We start from the raw sequence: 21,417 nt of genomic DNA on the forward strand, positions 1-21,417 counted from the left end.
GAAGAACTTAATTACTTAATCTCGCCAATATTTTTTTCTAAAAAAAACAGCTTTTTCTTTTCTTTTTTTTTTAAAATTATTTGCGTGTTCCTTTTTATTGTGAAAGATTCCGAATTTTCCCTGGAGCGAAGGATGCGATGCGAATTATGGATACTTGGATAGATATTTGTATGGACGCATGGGCGCCGTGCCAGTCAGACCGTTGTGGTCAAAAAGGGGTCAGTTTGGGTGTGCTACAGGAAGCTGCACAGGAGAGAATATAGTATATAAACTGTCATATATAATATTATATATATAATTTGGTTTTAAAAAAAAAATCTCCAAGGCTGCTTTTGCTATTACCTTTCTTATCATAATGTTCATATGGGTGAAATTGCAATTTTCTAATCTTTTTTTGCATCTCTTATCTAAGTTTCTTGTTGTGTTGAGTTACTCAAGTTCTCCAAATATTCTTTACATTTTTTAATTATATTAACTGCATCACATGCAAAAAGAGTTCGTTCAATGGTTTTTTTTTTTTTTTTGCTGATTTGGATTTTAATAGCACTTTGATATCGATACATTGCTTAAATTTTTTTTAGTTACTCCCTTTATAAAATTGATATTTTCTTAATTCCTTCTTCCTAACATCTATTACAACAACCTCACTTGTATAATTTGTTTAATTGTTTATAATTGATTTTTTAAAAAAAACATAAAAAGTAGTCCATTAGAATAACTTGACCTAAATATTTTTCTTTTTAAACGTCATTTATTTCTTGAGATATAATAGTAAAACAGTTATTCATATACTACCTCCGGTCCTTAATATAAGACTATATTTGAATTTTATTTTGATCATAAATATAAGATCCTAATCCACTTTGTCTCCTATATTTATGTATTTTTTTGTGTTAAAGTAGTCCTTCTAATAATGATAGTTTTAGTCAATAAGTTTGATTAGCAAGGATATTTTATAAAAGACAATACATATTTATTACAAATAACTAACTTAATTTCTTTTCTTAATCTCCCCAAATTAGTCAACTAGCTCTTATAATTAGAACCGGAGGTAGTATTAAGTTTCGAGAAAATTATTTTTATTAATAACAACCATACCTTTTTTTTTTTAATACAAACCACCATACATATTTTTGGTGCAAAATTGGGCTCATCCACAAACTAAGGACAAGGAACCAACCAGGTGACATACAATTTAGGGTCCGTTTGGTTGGGCTTCTAAAGAGTTTTAAGTAGCTTAAAATCAGCATAAGCTCGATTGGTGTTAAGATGCTGTTTGGTTGGGCTTAAAAAAAAAAGTAGCTTATACAATTTAAGCTACTGAACGCACGTTCTGGCCCAAGCTAATTTTTGTGGCTTATTGAATCAGATAAGCTCTTATTTTTTTACTGTTGAGCTCTTCCTGTCGGCCAGTCCTCATTTTTCTTCCTGGAGTCTTCTTTCTTTTCTTCTTTCACGTCTGCTCTCCCTTCTGCCCGACCCCCAAGCCCTCATCCTGCCTCCTCTATCGCGTCGTCGTCGGAACCACCGAGAGTTGCCGTGAGCTCGGTCGCGTCTCCTCCGTGAGGTCTGGGTGTGGCTTCGAGTGACCGAGAGTCCTTCACGCGAGCTGCCTCCCCTCATCCTCCGTCGCGTCGTCGCCAAAACCACCGAGACTTGGTTGCCGTCAGCTCCGTCGAGTCTCCTCCGTGAGGTCTGGGTGTGGCTTCGAGTGACCGAGAGTCCTTCACTCGAGCTGCCTCCCCTCATCCTCTGTCGCGTCGTCACTAGAACCACCGAGACTTGGTTGCCGTCAACTCCGTCGCGTCTCCTCGGTGACAGGAAGCAATTGGCTGTGGCTTTGAGTGACCGAGAGGCTGGTCGTTCATCACGCGAGTCCACCCTGTCGGAGCTGCTATCGTCGTCCCAACCAGTCGCCGCCGTCAGCTGGTCCATCTCAGGTGTGCGTCGAAGATCTTAGCTTGGTCTGATTTGAGCTGTGTTTCAGTGATCAGCGTTGGCCGATCTACCTCTGCCTAACTTCAATTGGTCTAATTTGTGCGAGGTTGGCCGATTCCCATATGTTTGTGTTGGTTTTCGGTGAATGTAGGAGTGATACGCTATTAATCAAAGCATGTAGAGTTGTGTGTTTGTTGATCTATTGTGAGCTGATAGATAGACTGAAATCGAACCACCGTGCTGTCTGAATGTTTTCTTCTTGGCCTGGTTTTGTGCTGTGTTTCAGTGATCAGTGAATTTTTGTGATGAATGCTTGACGTTTGTTGATTTTTAGATCTGAGTTTTGGGCCAAACCTGGCATAGATCCTAATTGCTCGCTATAAACGAGTGTTGTAGGAGACAGGAGGAATAAGCCATATATTCTTCCAAAAGAAATCTGAGTCCCAAATTACATTCGATGTCAATTAATGTTGTCAAATGGTCCACTTCTTATTAGTTTATGATAAGTTTTCTTCTAATTTACACATCAATAAAACATTTTTAACCAATTCAAGTAATTTGACCTAAGTATTCTCTTTTTATTTTTGCCTTCAATTATTATCCATCATCTTCTTATTAATTGGATTGTCAAGGGTGAAGGATATTTTAGGAAAAAATTATTGATTACTCTTATACGTTTATAAATTCTTTTTTTGAAAAAATTTTTACCCTCAATTCTGTGGGACAGGTTTTTAAGAAAATTGTTAAGTACTCTTATGAATTTATAAATTGTTTTGCATGACACTTTCGCATATATACACCCACACACATTTTTTTGGGGGAGGAGCAGAGGGAGTGAGCATGAGCCGATTGGAATCCAAAAATTAGGAGATAAGACAAGCCATTTATTGAGCAAGTAAAACAAGTCGTTTATTTCTTACATAATGTAGCTTGAATTTGAACATTTTTGGTGCTTTGTTTGCTTCTGTTAGTCTTATCTATATTATTTTCCACCTAGAAATGGATAACGATAAAGAAAAAGTGAGTTGGGATTCGTATACAACGAAAATCCTAATCGATGTTTGTGTTGAGCAAATTGTGCACAAGGAACGCCAAGGAACATCATTTACGAGGCCGGGTTGGAACAAAATTACAAAGAATTTTCAGAAAAGGAGTGGGAAAATGTATGACAGGAAGCAACTTAAGAATAGATTTGACATTTTGAGAAAGGATTGGAAGTTGTGGGAGAAACTTATGTCTGGGGAGATTGGCATTGGTTATGATGCAGCGACAAATAGGGTGTTGGCCTCCGATGAGTGGTGGCAACGGAAATTAATGGTAACTATTTGTGTTGGTTGAGTTTTAATTTTAAATATCAATTTCGTCATCGCTGACACTTGCTTAATTACGTTAATGTAGGTGGATCCCAATTTCGAGAAATTTAGACATCAGGGGTTGATGTTTGCATCAGACCTAATGAAGATATTCAAAGATGTTGTGGCTTCGGGAGACTTTATGTATGCACCATCAGCCTCACAACCTCAGCCAGCATTCACTCCACAGCCTGACACAGAAGAGGAGGATGTTTATAGAGTCGGGCTCGACCAACAGGAAGGGTCGGGGGACAGTGAGGATGAAAATTTCGGTGTTGACCCAACAGCCACCGCAGGGATCTCAGATGATTTTGCCAGTTGCAACTTAAACAACCGTTCGAGTACTGGACCAAGTGACTCAGGAAGCTATGGAAAGAGGAAGAGGGGTGAGACGTCTGATGCGAAGAAGAAGAAAAAAGTTGCTGCGACTACAAAAATTTCTGATAGCCTGAGTGTTATAGCAGCTGCTTCTGAAAAGTGAGCATCAGCATTGGTTGAAGATCCCCAACAAGTTGAGAAGATTTGGGGACACCTGGCTTGCCTTGAGGAGCTTAATGGTAACCCTCAACTATATTATGCATGTGCGAAGATGCTTACGCGGTTGAGGTGGGCTAGGCGAGCCTATTTGGGGTTTATGCATGATAGAAGCAAGTTATTGGAGTGGTTGATACCGGTAGCACTAGACCCAGACACATGGAAGGGACCTGTAGATTAGGATTTAGTTTAGGACTTTGTTGTTTCACTGTTGTTACTGCACTTGTTAACTTGAACTAATTGCTGTTTGAACCTAAACTTATGTGACCTGTTGTAAAAATCTTAGTAATGACTGTAATATTTATGCTAATTTCTACTTATCATATATGTGTTTAGTTTTTCTGTTTGCAGTATGATAATTATTTACACCTTCTTTAGGGTAATCCTTATAATGCTTACACTTTGTTGTCATCATAGTTACAGGGTTAACTCCAAAAATGGCTTCTTGGAATAATGATTCACCATTGAATGAAGATACTTTGAAGGATTGGAATGATGATTCTCAGTGGAATGAAGATGACCGTTCAAGACAGATTAATGAGGAATTAACACAATATGAAGCAGTAGGTGCATTGGTTGGTCATTACTGTGAAATGTATATGTTTAAACAACCCTGCAGAACTAGTGAGCAAACAGGAAATTTATGGGTGCAAGGCATTATGAATGGCCATGATGATCGATGTCCTGAAATGTTTAGAGGGGATAAACATGTTTTCCACCTCTTATGTACCAAATTGGAGGAACACGGTTTACGAAAGTCTAAATACGTAGGAATTGAAGAAATGGTCGCGATGTTTTTAAACACGGTTGCACATGGACAATGCAATAGGATGATCCAGGAACGGTTTCAACGTTCAGGGGAAACTGTAAGTAGGCACTTTCATAATGTACTGTAAGCTTGCCTTAGCCTATCGAGTGAACTTATTCGACCCATAGATCCTACATTTCGTGGAACTCATAGAAAAATTGAGACCGATCCACGTTATTATCCATTTTTCAAGGACGCAATCGGAGCAATTGATGGCACTCATATTCAGTGTGTTGTCCCTGCTGCAAAAAGAGACAAATTTATTGGCAAAAAGGGAAATCCATCACAAAATGTTATGGCTATATGTGATTGGGATATGTGTTTCACTTTTGTCTTGGCAGGATGGGAGGGATCTGCACATGATGCTCGTATATTTGACAGTGCTATTACAAATTCATCTCTTAATTTCCCTCATCCACCTCCAGGTATATGTTTATAAGTTTCAATCACGCATGTTTTTTTAATTATTTCATTTTTTTTTCTTTTGACAATCTCTCTAATTGTTTCATGAATCATTAGAGAAATATTACTTGGTTGATGCGGGATATCCAACACCAAATGGATATCTAGGTCCATACAGATCTGAGCGCTAACACCTTCCGGACTTCCGACGACAAGTAGGATTCCGAAATAGCAACGAAGCCTTCAATTACTATCATTCCAGTTTAAGGTGCACAATAGAAAGAACTTTCGGTGTTTGGAAGAATAGATTTCACATCTTACGAAACATGCGTAGTTACGACTTCCAAACACAAGTATACTTAGTTTGTGCAACAATGGCCATTCATAACCTTATAAGGAGACATTTAAGCTCCGACTTTCTTTTTGAACAAGCTGAAAATGATAATATAATGGTCGAACATGATCAGGCTGAAGCTAGTCAACCATCGCCTTCAAACGTTACATCACAGTCTTCATTGCATATGAATCGTGTTCGTGATGCAATCAGAGACCAAATCGTTCATAGTTTATCAAATAATTAATTATATAATACTCCTCCGATCCTTAATATAAGACCCATTTAACTAATTTGATTAGATTAAGGAAGTTAGGTAAGTTAGTTAATTATAAAAAAAGTGACACATTTTTCCTAAAACACCATAATTATCTTTCTTAATACCACCTCTCCCTCTTCTATTTGATTATAGTTGAGGGAGTAACCATAGGGGTAATTTAGAGAAAATTGATAAATATGAGAAATGGGTCTTATATTTAGGACCAAAACCAACTCAAGAATTGGGTCCTATATTAAGGACCGGAGGAGTATTATTTTATTTTACTTTGTCAATTGGAGTTCAAAACTTTGTTATCCATTTAAATTATGTTTAGTTGACTTCTTCGTATTAAATTAATTTAAATTTATTGTATTATGTTAATTTTTTTTATCATGTTGCACTTCGTTTCTTAAATATTTTTTATGATTTCTCTACGGTTCGTAATTCTAATTCACTAAATAAATTTTACTTCATTATTATATTATCTCTATTCAATTTTTTCCTTCTTTCACTTTATATTTAAAATAATTTTTTAGATTTCTCTAAATTTTTAAAATTTAATTCACTTATTCGTATTGAATTATTTTAATTCCATTGTATTATGTGAAATTATTTTTTTCCTATTTTTTACTATTTATTAAAACTCATATCCATTTTGGTCATTTTACAACCAAACTTACTTTTACTCAACCATAATCCAAACAACTTTTTACCAATCTCACTTTTGCAAATGGACTTTTCTGAACTCCAATCCAAACACAATTCAGCTTATCTAATTTAGCTTTTATCCCACTTCACTTATCCATAAGCAGTTTTTCCAATAAGCAGCTTTTCCAATCGCTCATCCAAACGGGCACCTAATCACCTGTCAATCACACAATGCCATTTGGGTAACCTTGGTGTGCCTAGGTTATTGGTTGGGATAGAGCAATAGTTATGTGGGAATCACCTCCAAATTCCATGCTTTACCAAACTCTTCGATGATCTTAAGAATCGAATTCGCTCCTTTTGATGAGCTTGTCTAACCCTCAATTGCTGGACCCATACACTTTTGTATCTTTTCATGTAAACCAAATGGTGCCGGTAAAATCAACTGGAATGGTAACTTGCAACCGATGACTAATTAACAACCTATCAATAACAGTCCGCATGACATTTTTTTTTTTTTTGGTTTTCCGGTTACATCAGCATGACATTTCTATTAGAAGGGCTATAAAGGAGGCCCACTAAGAAAATGCTTGCCAGACCAAAAATATTAAATCCTCTACCAGAGGGAGAGGGAACCTTGGACTTACAGCTGCAAACTACAAACAAAAGAAAGCCCACAAAGAGAGTGTTGGTTTGTGACCCCTGGTACACTTGTACATTGCCGAAAATAAAGCGAAAGTGCAAAACCCCAAAAAAAAAAAAAAAATTGTGTCGCGTATAAGTAGTTGGCTCACATGCTAAACCCATGGCATCAAACAAGAATGCTCACAATAACTTTTATATTATTTTCCTCTTATACTTAATATAAGAACTAATTATTAAGTTGATATTAGTCCTAAATATAAGATATATTTTTCATATTTATCATTTTTTTAAATTACTTCTATTGATGCTTTTCAATTATAATTAAGTAGATGAAGGATAGAAGATATTAAGAAAGATGATTATGGTGTTTTAAGAAATTCATGTCATATTTTTTATAATTAACTAATTTATCTAACTTTTTTAATCTAATTAAATTAATTAAATAGGTTTTACATTAATAATTAGAGAAGTAAGTTGTATTATCTACAATATAATTTCTATGTGGAGTGATTCACATATACATGAACACATAGTATGCCTATTACCCTATGTTTAGTAACTGATTTCTTTAATCTAATCAGTTAAATACATCTTACATTAAGTATCAAAAGGGTAAGTTGTATTATGTACACTATAATTTCTATGTGGAGTGATGCACATATACATGAACACATAGTATGCCTATTACCCTATGTTTAGTAACTGATTTCTTTAATCTAATCAGTTAAATACATCTTACATTAAGTATCAAAAGGGTAAGTTGTATTATGTACACTATAATTTCTATGTGGAGTGATGCACATATACATGAGCACATAGTATGATGCCGTGTGCCCTATATTTGGTACAAGAAAAATGGAGGGGATAGAAAATTTTAATAGTTTTGATTTGAAAATTTGTAAAAGCGGGTTGTAAAATTTTAATACAGATCATATGTAAAATAAAAAGAGTAAGAAAAATTAATTAAAAACTTTTAATCATATTTTTAAAATTTTTAAAATCAAACTCATTAAATTTTTTCCTTCAATTCCTTTCCCTTTCTTTATAGGATCATTATTATTAGATTAAACTTAGGATTTTATTATTAGGATGTGATTTATATTACTCCTCCGGTCCTTAATATAAGACCTAATTATTGAGTTGGTTTTGGTCCTAAATATAAGACCCATTTCTCATATTTATCAATTTTTCTCTAAATTACCCTTATGAATACTCCCTAAACCATAATCAAGTAGAAGAGGAAGAGGGTATTAAAAAAGATGATTATAGTGTTTTAGAAAAAACATGTTACATTTCTTATAATTAATTCACTTACCTAATTTTCTTAATCTAATCAAATTAGTTAAATAGATATTATATTAAAGATAGGATAAGTATTATTTTAGGCTTATTTTGATTTATTGTTATTTTATTATTCTAAGACTCTCATAAGGATCACCATCGTCATAATCAATATTAATTGCTTTCATAAGCAGTACTAGGATTGACAGTAAATTCTGAATATCGAATGAGACGACAGTAACTTTTCTTTCTAGGTTTTCGCTTTTTTGTTTTGTTTTCTTTTTTTTGGGACAAGCGATTAAAGGGGAAACCACCTAACGTGAGCTTTTCTGTTTTCTATTTTCTAGTTTCTACAGTTTCTTCCTTTCTCCCTCTTCCTTACTGTAGTCTTTCTTAGTGTCCTTCTTGGTTTACGTCAATATTTTATAAAAATTATATTACTCCCTTGGTTCTGTTTTTTTTAATAATAAACAACTTCAAAAATTATATGACTTAAAATATAAGTTAAAAACAATAAATATATAATATATATTTCTAATTATACCTTATTTATAAAGAGAGTACACTGGAGATAGTGAGTAAAAATTTATTAAAAAGATAATAAGTGACGTATATTCAATGAGGTAAAATTAAAAATCAGTTTAAACTTTTAGACCAAAAAAATTATTTCTTATGCTTAGAAACCTTGTTATGAGGATTTTTTTTTTTTTTAAAGAAAAGGAATGGAGGGAGTATAATATTACATAAAAAATTAAAAGAAAATAAACTACTCAAATTTGGGGCCGGTAAAACTCGCCAAAAATAGCCGGATAGGGTTGGTCAAAAGCCAATCCGTTAGTAAACGAGCTTTTTTAACTTGCATCGTCAGGCTTGCAACTCGCCTGTTGGGCTAACCCACATTTATTTTTTAAAATTTTTTAATTATTATAATTATATTATTATATATTATATCCTATCTAAAAAATTAAAAAAATACTCATATAATTTATTTGGTGCTTTCAATCAAATATTTCAAGAAAAAACAAAAACTTTGTTATTACTTTTAGATATTGTATAAAAAATATTAAAAAAGTAAAAAAATTTTATTGAAAAAAATAAGTGTTTGGCGGGCAAATCTACCAACCCGTCTTAGCGGGTTAAGGGTTAGCTCCTTCAAACGAATATTTTCAACCCGATCCATATGAGTTCAATTCGTTACGAGCCAATCCGCAACCCGTAAGTTGGCCCTTATTACCAGCCCTACTTAAATTTGACTGTCACGTTTAGAGGTTATATGCAATAGAAAAAAAATACAACAACAATAATGTCAAAGCCTTATTTTACTAAGTGGAGTTGGCTACATGAATCACACCATGCTATTAGGCTCTATCAAAAACTTCTCACAAAAAAGTAATTTTATAAAATATTAAATCTCAACTATTTATTTTCAATCTAAAGAGGCGAATGGGGTGAGAGGGGAAAAAAGAAGAAAAATAGATAAAAAGAGGATTCAAATTCACTTATTTTATATAAAAACATACTCTCCGGTTTTTAATATAAGAGGTAGTTTGACTTTCAATTTTAGTTCTAAATATAAAATCTCAATACACTTTGTATTTTATATTTATCTATTATTTCTAAAATAACTCTTACAATAGTTGCATATGTTAAAGATTCTATCAAATAGTAATTCTAGCTAATATACATGATTAACAAGAGTATTTTATAAAAGACAATATCTATTTATTACACATAACTAACTTAACAAATTTTTTTAATTTATTTACATTAGGCAACTAGCTGAACCAGGGGTGGGATTATAAGTCTAACTTACAAATGAACTATTCTTATTGGCCTTGAGGGGGAAAACAACTACTAATCTATATCCATAGGACAAAATATAAATTTTGCCCGAATAATTAAGGCGGGTTCCGACCGTTGTGAGCCCGCGGTAACGGCTGATGTTAAACCCTATCGTCTTATCTCCGTCCTTAATTTCGCATTCCTAGGACAGCACAGTACTGCTATCTGGCGTCCCTCTTCGGAGTCACTGGCCATGGCTATCCTGGCCCTCCCCTTAGTCGTCTCCGTTCTCAAGCCCCACCCTTCTCACCTCATGGTGCTCCGGGCAGGCAAAGTCGCGGCCAACGGGTTATGCTTGCCGCTCTCCCGCCGTCAATTCACCAGTGCCAATGTCTCTGCCGCTGGCGCTGCTTCGATTTCACGGCATTCTTCTACTGAGTTAAAGAGCCAGACTGAGAAAGGTTCTGTGCTTACTTTTCAGCAAGCCATTCAGCGCCTTCAGGTCCTGCAACGAACTTCTGACGATGCTTGTATTGGGAACGGATCCTTTGAATTGATGGTTGAGCCTTTAGTCGCAGCAACGGACGAGATGAAGGCTGGTCACTCAGTTCCATTAAACCGTATCCATTTGGTTCTCAATTTATGGAAATGCAGGTTTTAGTGATCGAACGGATGAGGGGGTTGCGCAAATTCTGGTCCATGGGTTTTAGTTATGGAAATTTTGTTTGAAGTGGGATTGGTTCGGATTTCTCCAGTTCATCCTTATGGGCCTGACCCAATTTATGATCCTTCTGTGCCTCATCTTGTTCGTTGCTGTGACAATCGTCCTAGGTGCTCTATTCTGAGACACTTCAGGCGGATATCATTTTGGAGGATTCCCTTCGCTTTACTGTTATTGCTATATGCAGCGAGTAAAAGGCAAGTTGCAAAACGTCTTTTTCTTTTTTGACTGGTTGTTACTATTGGGATTGCAGGAATATTGGGCTTCTGTGGGATGTGCCATAATGCAATGCAGCAACACAGAGGTAATGGTCACTGCCTATTTACACCGCCGCACCACACCCCCCCCCCCCCAAAAAAAAAAAAAGAAAAGATCCTCTTTGAATGGAGAAATGGAGAGAAAGTAGAGACAAAGAGAAAGCTAGGAGATAAAACGGGAAGGTAAATAGATTATTTCCTATTTGGATGTGACGTACAAGAGGACAGAGAAAGAAAAATTGGGGAGAAAAAGAGCATGAGACCTACATGTTTTCTCTCCATTTTAATCCATTTTTTTGGTTACAAAAACGGAGAGATTTTGGAGTGAAACGCCATTTCCAAAGCAACTCCTTCAGCCACTCACTCTCGCTTCATTCTCCTCTGTCTACTCATACTCAACCTTTTCTGCATGGCTTCTTCATGCGGATCCCGGCTTCCTCATGGATCCCCCCCCCCCCCCCGGCGGGGCGGGGGGGGGGGCCCAAAAAAAAATTCTAGTTTACCTTTTTTTTTATTTTTAATTAGCATCCCAGGACCTGTTTGAACTGAGGAAAACTATGTTTATAGGGGGATTAGAAAACAAATCCTGTATGCTGCAGTTTTGTTTAACTTCACTTGCAACTTTTTTATATAAAATATCATTTAACTTACTTGATTTAACTAAAAAGATACATGGTATAAAGTAATTTGAATTAGCAGTTTTATTTTGTTTTTCTATGGGATTCTTCTCATATTTAAACAGTGCAACTATATATAGGAAACAGTGTTTTGGTATGTTTATTTATTTTGAAAAATAAAAAACACGTTACTGCGCACATAATGCACAATGGGGAGTAAATTATGTGAAGTTTTCTCAATACACTTCATTCAAATCTTATCTCTTATTTTTATTTTTCAAAACATTTATAAAAATGGCCAATGCATAAATCGATGTTAGATATGAAATCTCATTTAACTTGGTATCAATGCAAATTAGTCATTTTTCTTCCCTTGCCTATCCAAAGAAAAGAAGAGATTTCTTTTCACTTCTTTTCTTTTCATCATTTTCTCTCCACTGTATTTTCTTTTCGCCCATTTTCTCCTTATCCAAACAAAGCATTGCTCCCTTTTTTTCTTTCTCTCTGTTTTTTTTTTTTGGGGATAATTCCTTTGATGGCTTCCCTACCTGATTATTTAGCTTTAATCTCAAGAGATGAAATGTAGTTTTTTATTATTTTTTTTGGGGGGGGGGGTGTGCTTGATGGCGAGGAGAAGTCCAGGTTCCACAACATTATTCAAGCTAATGAACTTACTAATTCATACTTGGTTTACAATATTTTTCAGGTATTCTTGGAATGTTATAATTTTTTTGGGGGCTCAAATATTTCTTTACATAATTATAAAATTTTGTTTTTATTTGTAATGTAAAGCCTCTTGGTCTGGTCTATTAAGGTGAAAAATATTGTTCTTTCCAATCTTATACTTCATGGGATCAACTCTTGGGTCTGCTTCCCTTGGGGAATGTACATGGGATAACCTATATTGAATCTTCATGGTGCTTTGCAGGCTAGAAAACCACTACTGCATAGTACCACTATTCCTTTTTTTTTTTTGGGCGTAAAAAGTACCATTATTCTTTTAACACTCGCATACACTGATTTGCATTTGCTCGTCTTTATTTTTGTTGTTTCATTTCTTATTTTGCTAAAGAGAGCTTCTTGGTTCTATCTGCTCAGGGAACAATTTCTACTCGTGTTGAATGTTGATAGTCTTTGATTCACCCATTATTTTCCTATATTAACCAGGTTGGAGCTGGGACTATGAATCCACTTACATACTTAAGGGTTCTTGGTCCAGAGCCATGGAATGTTGCGTAAGTATGATTTTGATGTTTATTTATCAGTGTACATATCAAAATCTTCAAGATTTGGTTCAATAGAAAAAAAGTTGGAACAGTTTTGAAGATGAATGATTTTGTAATTCTTTTGAACCTCCTAGAAAAGTATAGGGCATAGAAGTATGTTTCTTTTCAAGTTTATTTTGATCAAGAATATTCTGTAGCATCTAGCAATTTATTTTATAGTATTACCTTCACATCTAGTATATTTGACTTTTGAATTTGAGGTGCTGTAAAACTTGCTTAAGAAATTATTCATTATTTTTTATTATTTTAATATTTAATAAATAATGACTAATGAATTAATAAATGTTGATTGATCTCTTATAGTGAATTTTCTATTTTTCCTTGGCTTTATATGTTGTGCAATAAAATTATGAAGTAAATTGGCCTCAGAATTGTTTTAAAAATTTTATTCCTCTAAATAATCATATCATATAATAAAGTTTAGGGATGATGAAATTCCCATCAATCAGCCTAAAAGTAAGGGATAATAATAAAACAAAAATAAAATAGAGAATCAACACAATAAATTCATTATAAAAATATTTAGGAAAGGTAAATTTAAAGGCCTAAATAATAGGCCCACTTCTAACGCTCCTTTGCAAGCTGAGAAAGAGATATTTATCACCCCAGCTTTCTGCATAATTCATCAAACTTGATCCTTGGAAGTTCGTTGGTTAAAATGTCACCAACTTGAGAGTTAGATAAAACATATGAGAGCTCAATCAACTTAGATTCAACATTCTCTTTGGTTCTTTCTACTCTCCTATTGGATGTTTCTTAGAAATATTTTGTTTGGATGTTTTAGGAAGGTTTTTTCATTTCAATATTTTGTCATCGTCAATTTTAAAAGATGAGTGAGGAAGACTTCAAGGGTCTTAGAATTGAAGTTTTTGGTAATTTTATTTTCATGTTGGAAGGTACGCTGAACCTAGTATCCGCCCTGATGATAGTCGGTACGGGGAAAACCCAAACAGGCTTCAAAGACACACTCAATTTCAGGTCAAGTTTGATATTTCAATCAACTTCAGAATTAAAGTTGTTTGAATATCTTTCTATTAAAATCTCTGTGTCTGCATGTGCCATTGATATCTGTTACTTTTTGATTGTAGGTAATTCTGAAGCCTGATCCTGGAAATTCTCAGGATCTTTTTATTCACAGCCTATCAGCTATAGGTAGAATGCTCTCAATCTTCTTTGAATTCTTTCTTTAAAGTGCTTTTTAATCATTTGGCTTTACTTTACAAGCATTTCTTTGTGCAGCTAATTGGAAAATGCCATGAAAAGTTGAAAGGAAAACCTTTCAAGGATGTCATGAAATAACATGTGAAAGCTGAATAAGCTTTGGATAGATAATCATGCATGAAATTTTGTTCTTTTACATTGATTTTTAGCTTGATAACCTATTGGTCATTCTTAAGGTTTTTAGTCTTTTTGCATTACTTTATGAGATTTCTTTGCACAGCTAATTGGAAAATGCCATGAAAAGAGAGAACTAATAAGGTTGAGAGGGCTCAAATGGTTTAGGAGAGTGAATGGTTTGCATGTGCTTTGCCAATTGACAGATATCACAGTGATGAAAACCATCAGTTTCATTTAATAAATTTGGAGACAACTTTGACATATAATTGAAACTAGGATGACCTATTTGATAATGCATTAGCATCAGTTCTTTATTTGAAGCTCATGCAGAAAAAACCATCTTCCCTCTTTGTTCATGTTGACCTTCAAGGTTCTGGGAACCCTGATAGAATCTAGTAACATCCATATAAGATACTGGAAATCAATCGAATGATGATGGAAATAAATCTAACCTGATTCCTAAGCCCATACGATTAGGCATATGATATTAGAACAGATAATGTAAGCATCTTAAATGAAATTCTGTGAAGTGGGCCTTAGAATATGGCCCAACATGTCCTCCACCAAATTCCAAGCCCGCAATTCTCTTTTTACACCCCTCACTGCATCCTATCATATGCATCAAGCAATAAGCCTTCTATAAGGTTATAAGGCATACCTCTCTATGGGGCATTTTTCTAATTTTATATCAGTTACTTAAAATTGTGAAAACGAGCAGTATGAGACAATTCCTTCTGTTTGTCTTTTAAATCCCCCAAAATTTCAACTCTCGATCTGAACTTATAGATGGCATGTATCTGTGATAGGTATTGATGTCAGTTCACATGACATACGATTTGTGGAGGACAACTGGGAGAGTCCGGTAATATAATACTGATTTTAATTTTAATGTAACTCATTGAGATGCCAATTTAACTTGCTTCCAAGTTATTTGTATGGTTAATCAATCATCTCTATATTGATATGGTCTTGGATTATATGCCAAATTGAAAATTTATCTAGGTTCTTGGTGCATGGGGTTTGGGCTGGGAAATTTGGATGGATGGGATGGAGATTACTCAATTCACGTACTTCCAGCAGGTGTGTTTTATTTCACTGGAATAATGTTGTACTTTGTGATTTTAGGAACATAAATTTTGTACTTTAGTTTTGTTCTCTAATCATATATTCTTGGGTTTAGGCTCACCGGTTTTTGTTACCTAAAACGTTTTGAATGCTTCTTCCTGTTAATGTTCTTATCTCCTCTCTCTCTCTCTCTCTGTCTATATATATATGTCTTTCCCCAGGCTGGAAGTCTCCAGCTGTCACCTATTTCTGTTGAAATCACTTATGGTCTTGAACGTATCCTCATGTTACTTCAGGTATGCTGGTTTATTTTCTTTTTTAGCATTTAACCCTTTTTACATTTTAAACTACTCAGAGAATGCTTCCTAAATTTTGTGACAGGGGGTTGATCACTTCAAGAAAATTAAATATTCTGATGCGATTACATATGGAGAATTGTTCTTGGAGAGCGAGTACCTCACTTCTCTTACTGCTTGCCATTCAATCATATTTTCTCTTTTATGCTTTTTGGTGAAAGATGATGCCAAGAAGATTTTTCAACTTCTCTCCTTTCTATATTTTGACTTTTGTGTTTGAGCCTTCTCTACTGTAATCTTCTAAGCTTTTGAGAGGTGAATTTTTGGATTGATTGAGTTCCAGTACTGTTTTTACCTTCTGTTTTGTCGGTTATATCAAACCCTAACTACCTACTCCCATAACAACAAATGTGTTATATTTCCAAGCTTAGGGGGTGTTTGGAAGCACTTTTTCGCAAAACGAGACAAACTCCTTCACATATTTACTTTGTATACCATAAAAGTACTTTTAAAACCATAGTTTTGTTTCTATCCAAATACCCCCTTAACTATTTATGTCTGCAGAGAAGTTGTGGTTAGTAAAAAAGGATCATTTATAGCTTCTAAATTGTCATCACAGTATCTTGAAGGATGTGATTTGACTTTGAAATATCCATAATGCATTTTTTCTTTTTTCTTTTTTCCATCTCATTTTTCTGCCACTCATGCACTATCAGACAATTGAGTGGTGATAGTTTCATTTGTGAATACGTGAGTGTTGAAATGTAGCATTGAGATCTCATTTATCAGTGGCACATATTTATATGGGCCTAAATACTTCCAAGTATAATCTTCCTGAGGCTTGTTTTGTGATTGTCACATTTTTGTGCGCGCGCGCGTGTGTAGTTTGGCAATTTTTGGCATCCTCTTCTCAAAATTCTGACCCTCGCATGTTTGTTTTCCTTATCTTGAAACTGCTTTACTCTAAGATGAATAATTTATTTTGTTTACCTTCCATAGGAAGGAAATGAGTGCATATTATTTGGAGCATGCCAGTGTTGATCATGTGCAGAAACATTTTGATTTCTTTGAGGAGGAAGCACGCTCTTTACTTGCTTTAGGCCTTCCAATCCCTGCGTACGTTTGATGGCATTTTAATTTTGTTTTCAAATATCTTCTTAGCCGCTTTTGTTGCCTTTAGCGGATGTGCTATTTTTACCTCCCCGTCTTGTCTTATCTTCTGATGTTTGTTCCACAAAATGCTAGGTATGATCAGCTTCTGAAAACGTCTCATGCGTTTAACATCTTGGACTCAAGAGGCTTTGTTGGGGTAACGGAGCGTGCTCGGTACTTTGGTCGTATGCGTAGGTAATGCTACTTAATTTGTATGGTAACTTTAAAGTGACCGTGTAATTGCTCACTTTTGTTTTAATAGTGACAGTGATTTATAATGTTATGAGCATGGTTACATGTTGTTCTTAGCTGTTATGTCAAATGTGACAATTTTGATGTTCTTGTTCTTTTACTTGTTTTGATTAGGAGTGCTAGGAAATAGGGATAGCTGATGTGAGTGAGAGAAAGAAGTTACATTGAACATTCCCCTCCCCCCCCAAAAAAAAAAGAAAAAGAAAAAGAAAAAGAAAACAGCAACAACAGCAGCAAAGTCTCATCTCGCTAGGTGGATTTGGCTATATAGAACATACGACGTCATTGAACTCTATTCCCCCCCCCCCCACCCAAAAAAAAAACACAAAAAAAAATAATTTCCCTTCTTTTTACTGATCTTTAGCGTTTCCTTATTCTCTGCATGCATTGTTTGCTTCAGTTTAGCTCGTCAATGTGCACAACTTTGGTTGAAGACTAGGGAGTCACTGGGCTACCCACTTGGTTTCATCTCTGAACCTGAAAATTTATCACTGCCAAAAGAAGTTTTGGTGGCTGCAGTTGATAAGGTTAGTTTGCATACCCAAAATATCAATGTTGTTAATATTTATTCATTCATCCCTTTTTCAAAAATGCTGGTTCTTTATAGGATTGTTGATGTTTTCATCCTCCTTTTAAGGTTCTCCTTTTATATAGGCTTGCTAATCTCCAAATGAGAAGGTGCGCTACACAAATACTACTGTTTTACCTGAAAAAAATTATTTGTTTCGCTAAGTATCTCCTTTCTAGAAAGTCAACTTCCTTCCTTTCTTTCTCCCTTGATCTCCAAAGAAGTAGGGGCACCATGCAAATACTGCCATCATACTTGACAAAATTATTTGTTTCCGTCATGGTTTTTCTATCTAGAAGATAAACTTCCTTTACAATCTCTGCATGTTACCAAATAATTTTAGGATTTCAACTGTGGATCTTTTAGAGTATTTATAGCGTAATGTCTTGTAAAGTGATAGCACCAGTTACTGTGGGATAATGGGCGATTTGGGAAAATAGAGAAATATTAGCAATAAACATTTATTTAAACAATTTTAGATATTTTCCATTTTGTTTCGGTTATTTTTCTAAGTTGTTGAGTGGTCCTCAAGTTTAGGAGTAGTGGGTTATGATACTTGCAGATTATGTCAATAATTTTATTTGTTTGTTTTTAGGCAGTTATTCTCATTGTAAGTTGTGGATTAATGGGATAGTCTTAGGAGTATTTTTTGGAGTCATTAGTTATTTTTCTACCTATAAATATTTAAGTTTTACCTCATGTAGAAATCATCTGGAAATAAAATTAGTATTTGTTTCGTGAGTGGAGATTCTCTCGAGGCTTTATTAGTTGAATGAGTTTAAGACTAAAGATATTTTTTTTAATCTTTATTAATTTATGAGGTTAGATCCTGATCTCGTAACTTAATAAAGCCCTTTCTTCCTTACTCTCTTTATCATATCTTGGATCCTCTCATTTGGTATCAGAGCCGTTCGATCCATTATGGGTTCCTTCCATATAAACTCTGCTTCTAAACCTTCATTCTGACCATCTCAGCATGCAATGCCCCATCTGAACATTTTCCCCTCTTATAAACCTTACCAATTGCTTTACATCATAGCCCGCCTTGATATCATTAATTCTAAAATTGCAGCATCCATAGTTCAAGGCCATGCTTACCATACTATGGCCCCTAGCTAGAGAACCACAGCTCGCCAGTTTTATCTGGAAGTCACTGGAAAGAAAATTTATAAACGGGAAGTTGCTACTCCTAAAACAGTGTACAAAGCTATTAGCTTCACATTAGAGCCTTAGACCATAGCCGAGAAGCCCAAATGGATTCTTATAGACCTGTTCATGGAAGTGCATTATGAGGCCTATGATCCCTATGGGTCTAAAGCTGTGAAGTAAGCCATTTGAAATACAACTCTTTTGATGGCTAGTTCCTTCGATTGTGATGCTAAGGAGATGCGACCTTCTCTTCTTCAGATCTCGTATATCCCAGCGAACTCAATCCACTTTCAGCCTCACACATTTCTATTTCAGAGCATGAGTGCCAGCACCGTCATGGTAAAGGTATCTGCTTTTAGTCTGGGACTCCTGTTAGACTTGGGCATTGCTACACATCGCCATTCTCTCTCTTGGAAATTTCAAAAGAGGACGAGGCTACTGTTGTGATGAAGCCAGAAGGTGCTGAAATCTCTTTTAAAGCAATTCTGGGGAAGGCAATCACGGACATGAAACGTAGCTATTGCCTATATTTTGCCTTGAAGACAGGGTGAAATTCCAATGGGGAAGTATTGATAGAGCACCGATTACTGTGGGATACTTTTATAGGCGATTTGGGGAGTTAAAGAAATATTAGGAATAAATCTTTATTTAAATTATTTTAGATATTTTCTATTTTATTTAGGTTATTTTTCTAGTTTGTTGAGTTGTCCTCAAGTTTAGGAGTAGTGGGTTATGATACTTGCAGATTATGTCAATAATTTTGCTTATTTAATTTTAAGTAGTTATTCCCATTATCTGAGTCGTGGGTTAATGGCGTAGTTTTAGGAGCATTTTTTTGGAGCCGTTAGTTATTTTTCTTATATAAATATTTAAGTTTTAACTCCTGTAGAAATCATCTGGAAGTAAAATTTGTATTTGTTTTACAAGTGGAGATTCTCCTAAGGCTTTATTTATTAGTTGAATGAGTTTAAGATCCTTGCTCATCTTCTACTAAAGATTTCTTTTAATCTTTATTAATTTAAGAGGTTAGATCATGATCTCATAACTTAATGAAGCCTTCTCTTCCTTATTCTCTATATCATAGCTTGGATTCTATCATTAAGCTACAAAATCTCTAAATGGGCCATAATTCACGGTTTTCCTCTATTCTTTTTTTTTTTTTCCGTTTTGTTTTTAAACCAAGGCCTTGCTTGGCAGGTACTGCCCTGCTTAGATGAGTTTATTGATAAGGTTGTGTGATTCTAATCTTTCTTTGGTTTTAGGTGCATGATCAATCAAGAGCATTTGTTATTGAAATTGGAACTGAAGAGATGCCACCTCAAGATGTTGTTGATGCAAGCAAGCAAGTATAACTTATTTTCATCTGAATTATTAGATGGAATTTTTTATCATGTTATTTTTCTGTTCTGGATTTTTTTTTTAAAATCTAACTGTTTCTCTCTTTTCTTTCTATGGCTAGGTAAACTTATAATATCCCATTGTTGTTCTTTATTTATTTTGCTGTGCTTGTTATTGTAGCTAAAGGATTTGATGTTGCAATTGCTTGAGAAGCAAAGGTTGGACCATGGCGAAGTGCAAGCGTTTGGTACCCCACGAAGATTAGTGGTATGTATGCCTATTGTGGTTGCTATTGAACCTTGACTTGCCTTTCTAGATCCTATTGTACTCTTATTGATTTAAGGATCAATAATAACTCAGAGGCCCCATTTTTCCCTCCACTTAAATCCTCCAAATCCTACAATTATACAACATAATCATTGTGTTTGAATTAGCAATGGGACAAATCATTTACTTTCGATTATTTTCTTTTAAGTGATGTAATAATCCATCACAAAAGTTCCTATAAGCAAATATGATTTATTCTTCTAAGTTAGATAAAATATGATAAGATACGAATATAGGATATAATATCCAAATCTAATCCTAGGATAAGACATAATTAAGGAAATAATAAACAATAAGCATAATATTAGTTAATTCTAAACTAGCGCATCTGAATACTCCCCCTCAAGCTGGATCTCTAGCTTGGATAATTGTGCTTCCCAACACACCTCCTCAAGCTTTGATGACTGCTTTATGGCATAAGGATATGTGAAGCACTTACGGCTCAAATCTGGTTGGGATGCTAACCACAACTCTGAATGTCACTAACATAAATTGGCATGCCACTACAGCTCTGAATGTAATAACATAAATTGGGATGCCACTACAGCTCTGAATGTAACTAACATAAATCTAGAAAAATTTACTTCACAAGGATGCTTCTTTTCATCTAGTGTTTGATAAATCGGGCAATTGCCCAAAATTTGATTTTTAGGAAGAGGCTTGGATGGGAATAATTTGTTCTTCATAATTCTCCCATATGCATTGTCGCGATCATGTATTATAGTAATCGTTCTTCAAATTTCTATCGTTCTTCAAAACTTGATTGATTGAGAAACTTATGAGCTTCTTTCTCGTGCAACTTCTTTGATTTTGTTCTCTGTCATGACATGTGAATTAGGGATTATGATTTACAACTTCACATTATATTTTATTTCCAATTACTGACTGATACTCCTACATAGAGAAGTATTTCCGGATAAGCATATTTGTAATTGCGGAGCTCCTTCAATATTGAACAAATCATTTTTTATGATGGTGCTCTCTTCCCTGCACCGAACAAGTGTGTAACATTTGGACTTTGCATCATCTCTAAAAGGTCGCTTTAATATCTATTTGTGTACCAATAAA

The 21,417-nt window shown here is 34.7% G+C and overlaps 2 protein-coding genes across 2 annotated transcripts; both read left to right on the top strand.

The window, feature by feature from the left end:
- Window positions 1-2,937: 2,937 nt before the first annotated feature.
- LOC114746315 (L10-interacting MYB domain-containing protein-like) lies at window positions 2,938-3,771 on the top strand. Its single transcript, XM_028934548.1, has 2 exons — window positions 2,938-3,255; window positions 3,337-3,771. The coding sequence occupies exons 1-2, from the start codon at window positions 2,938-2,940 to the stop codon at window positions 3,769-3,771; spliced, it is 753 nt and encodes a 250-aa protein (XP_028790381.1).
- A 6,392-nt stretch (window positions 3,772-10,163) lies between these two features.
- LOC114746325 (glycine--tRNA ligase, chloroplastic/mitochondrial 2) lies at window positions 10,164-20,289 on the top strand (the record flags this gene model as incomplete). The annotated part of the gene is made up of 14 exons (XM_028934558.1): window positions 10,164-10,485; window positions 10,958-11,008; window positions 12,746-12,813; window positions 13,761-13,842; window positions 13,953-14,016; window positions 15,009-15,064; window positions 15,205-15,282; window positions 15,489-15,563; window positions 15,649-15,719; window positions 16,563-16,679; window positions 16,809-16,910; window positions 17,368-17,494; window positions 19,947-20,030; window positions 20,203-20,289. Coding segments are annotated over exons 1-14 (1,311 nt in total), but the record flags the coding sequence as incomplete, so codon positions are not given.
- Between the last annotated feature and the right edge of the window lie 1,128 nt (window positions 20,290-21,417).

The sequence above is a fragment of the Neltuma alba genome, unplaced genomic scaffold, assembly GCF_004799145.2.
Source record: "Neltuma alba isolate B1F8T4 unplaced genomic scaffold, ASM479914v2 tig00000816_pilon, whole genome shotgun sequence".
NCBI classification, from domain to species: domain Eukaryota; kingdom Viridiplantae; phylum Streptophyta; class Magnoliopsida; order Fabales; family Fabaceae; genus Neltuma; species Neltuma alba.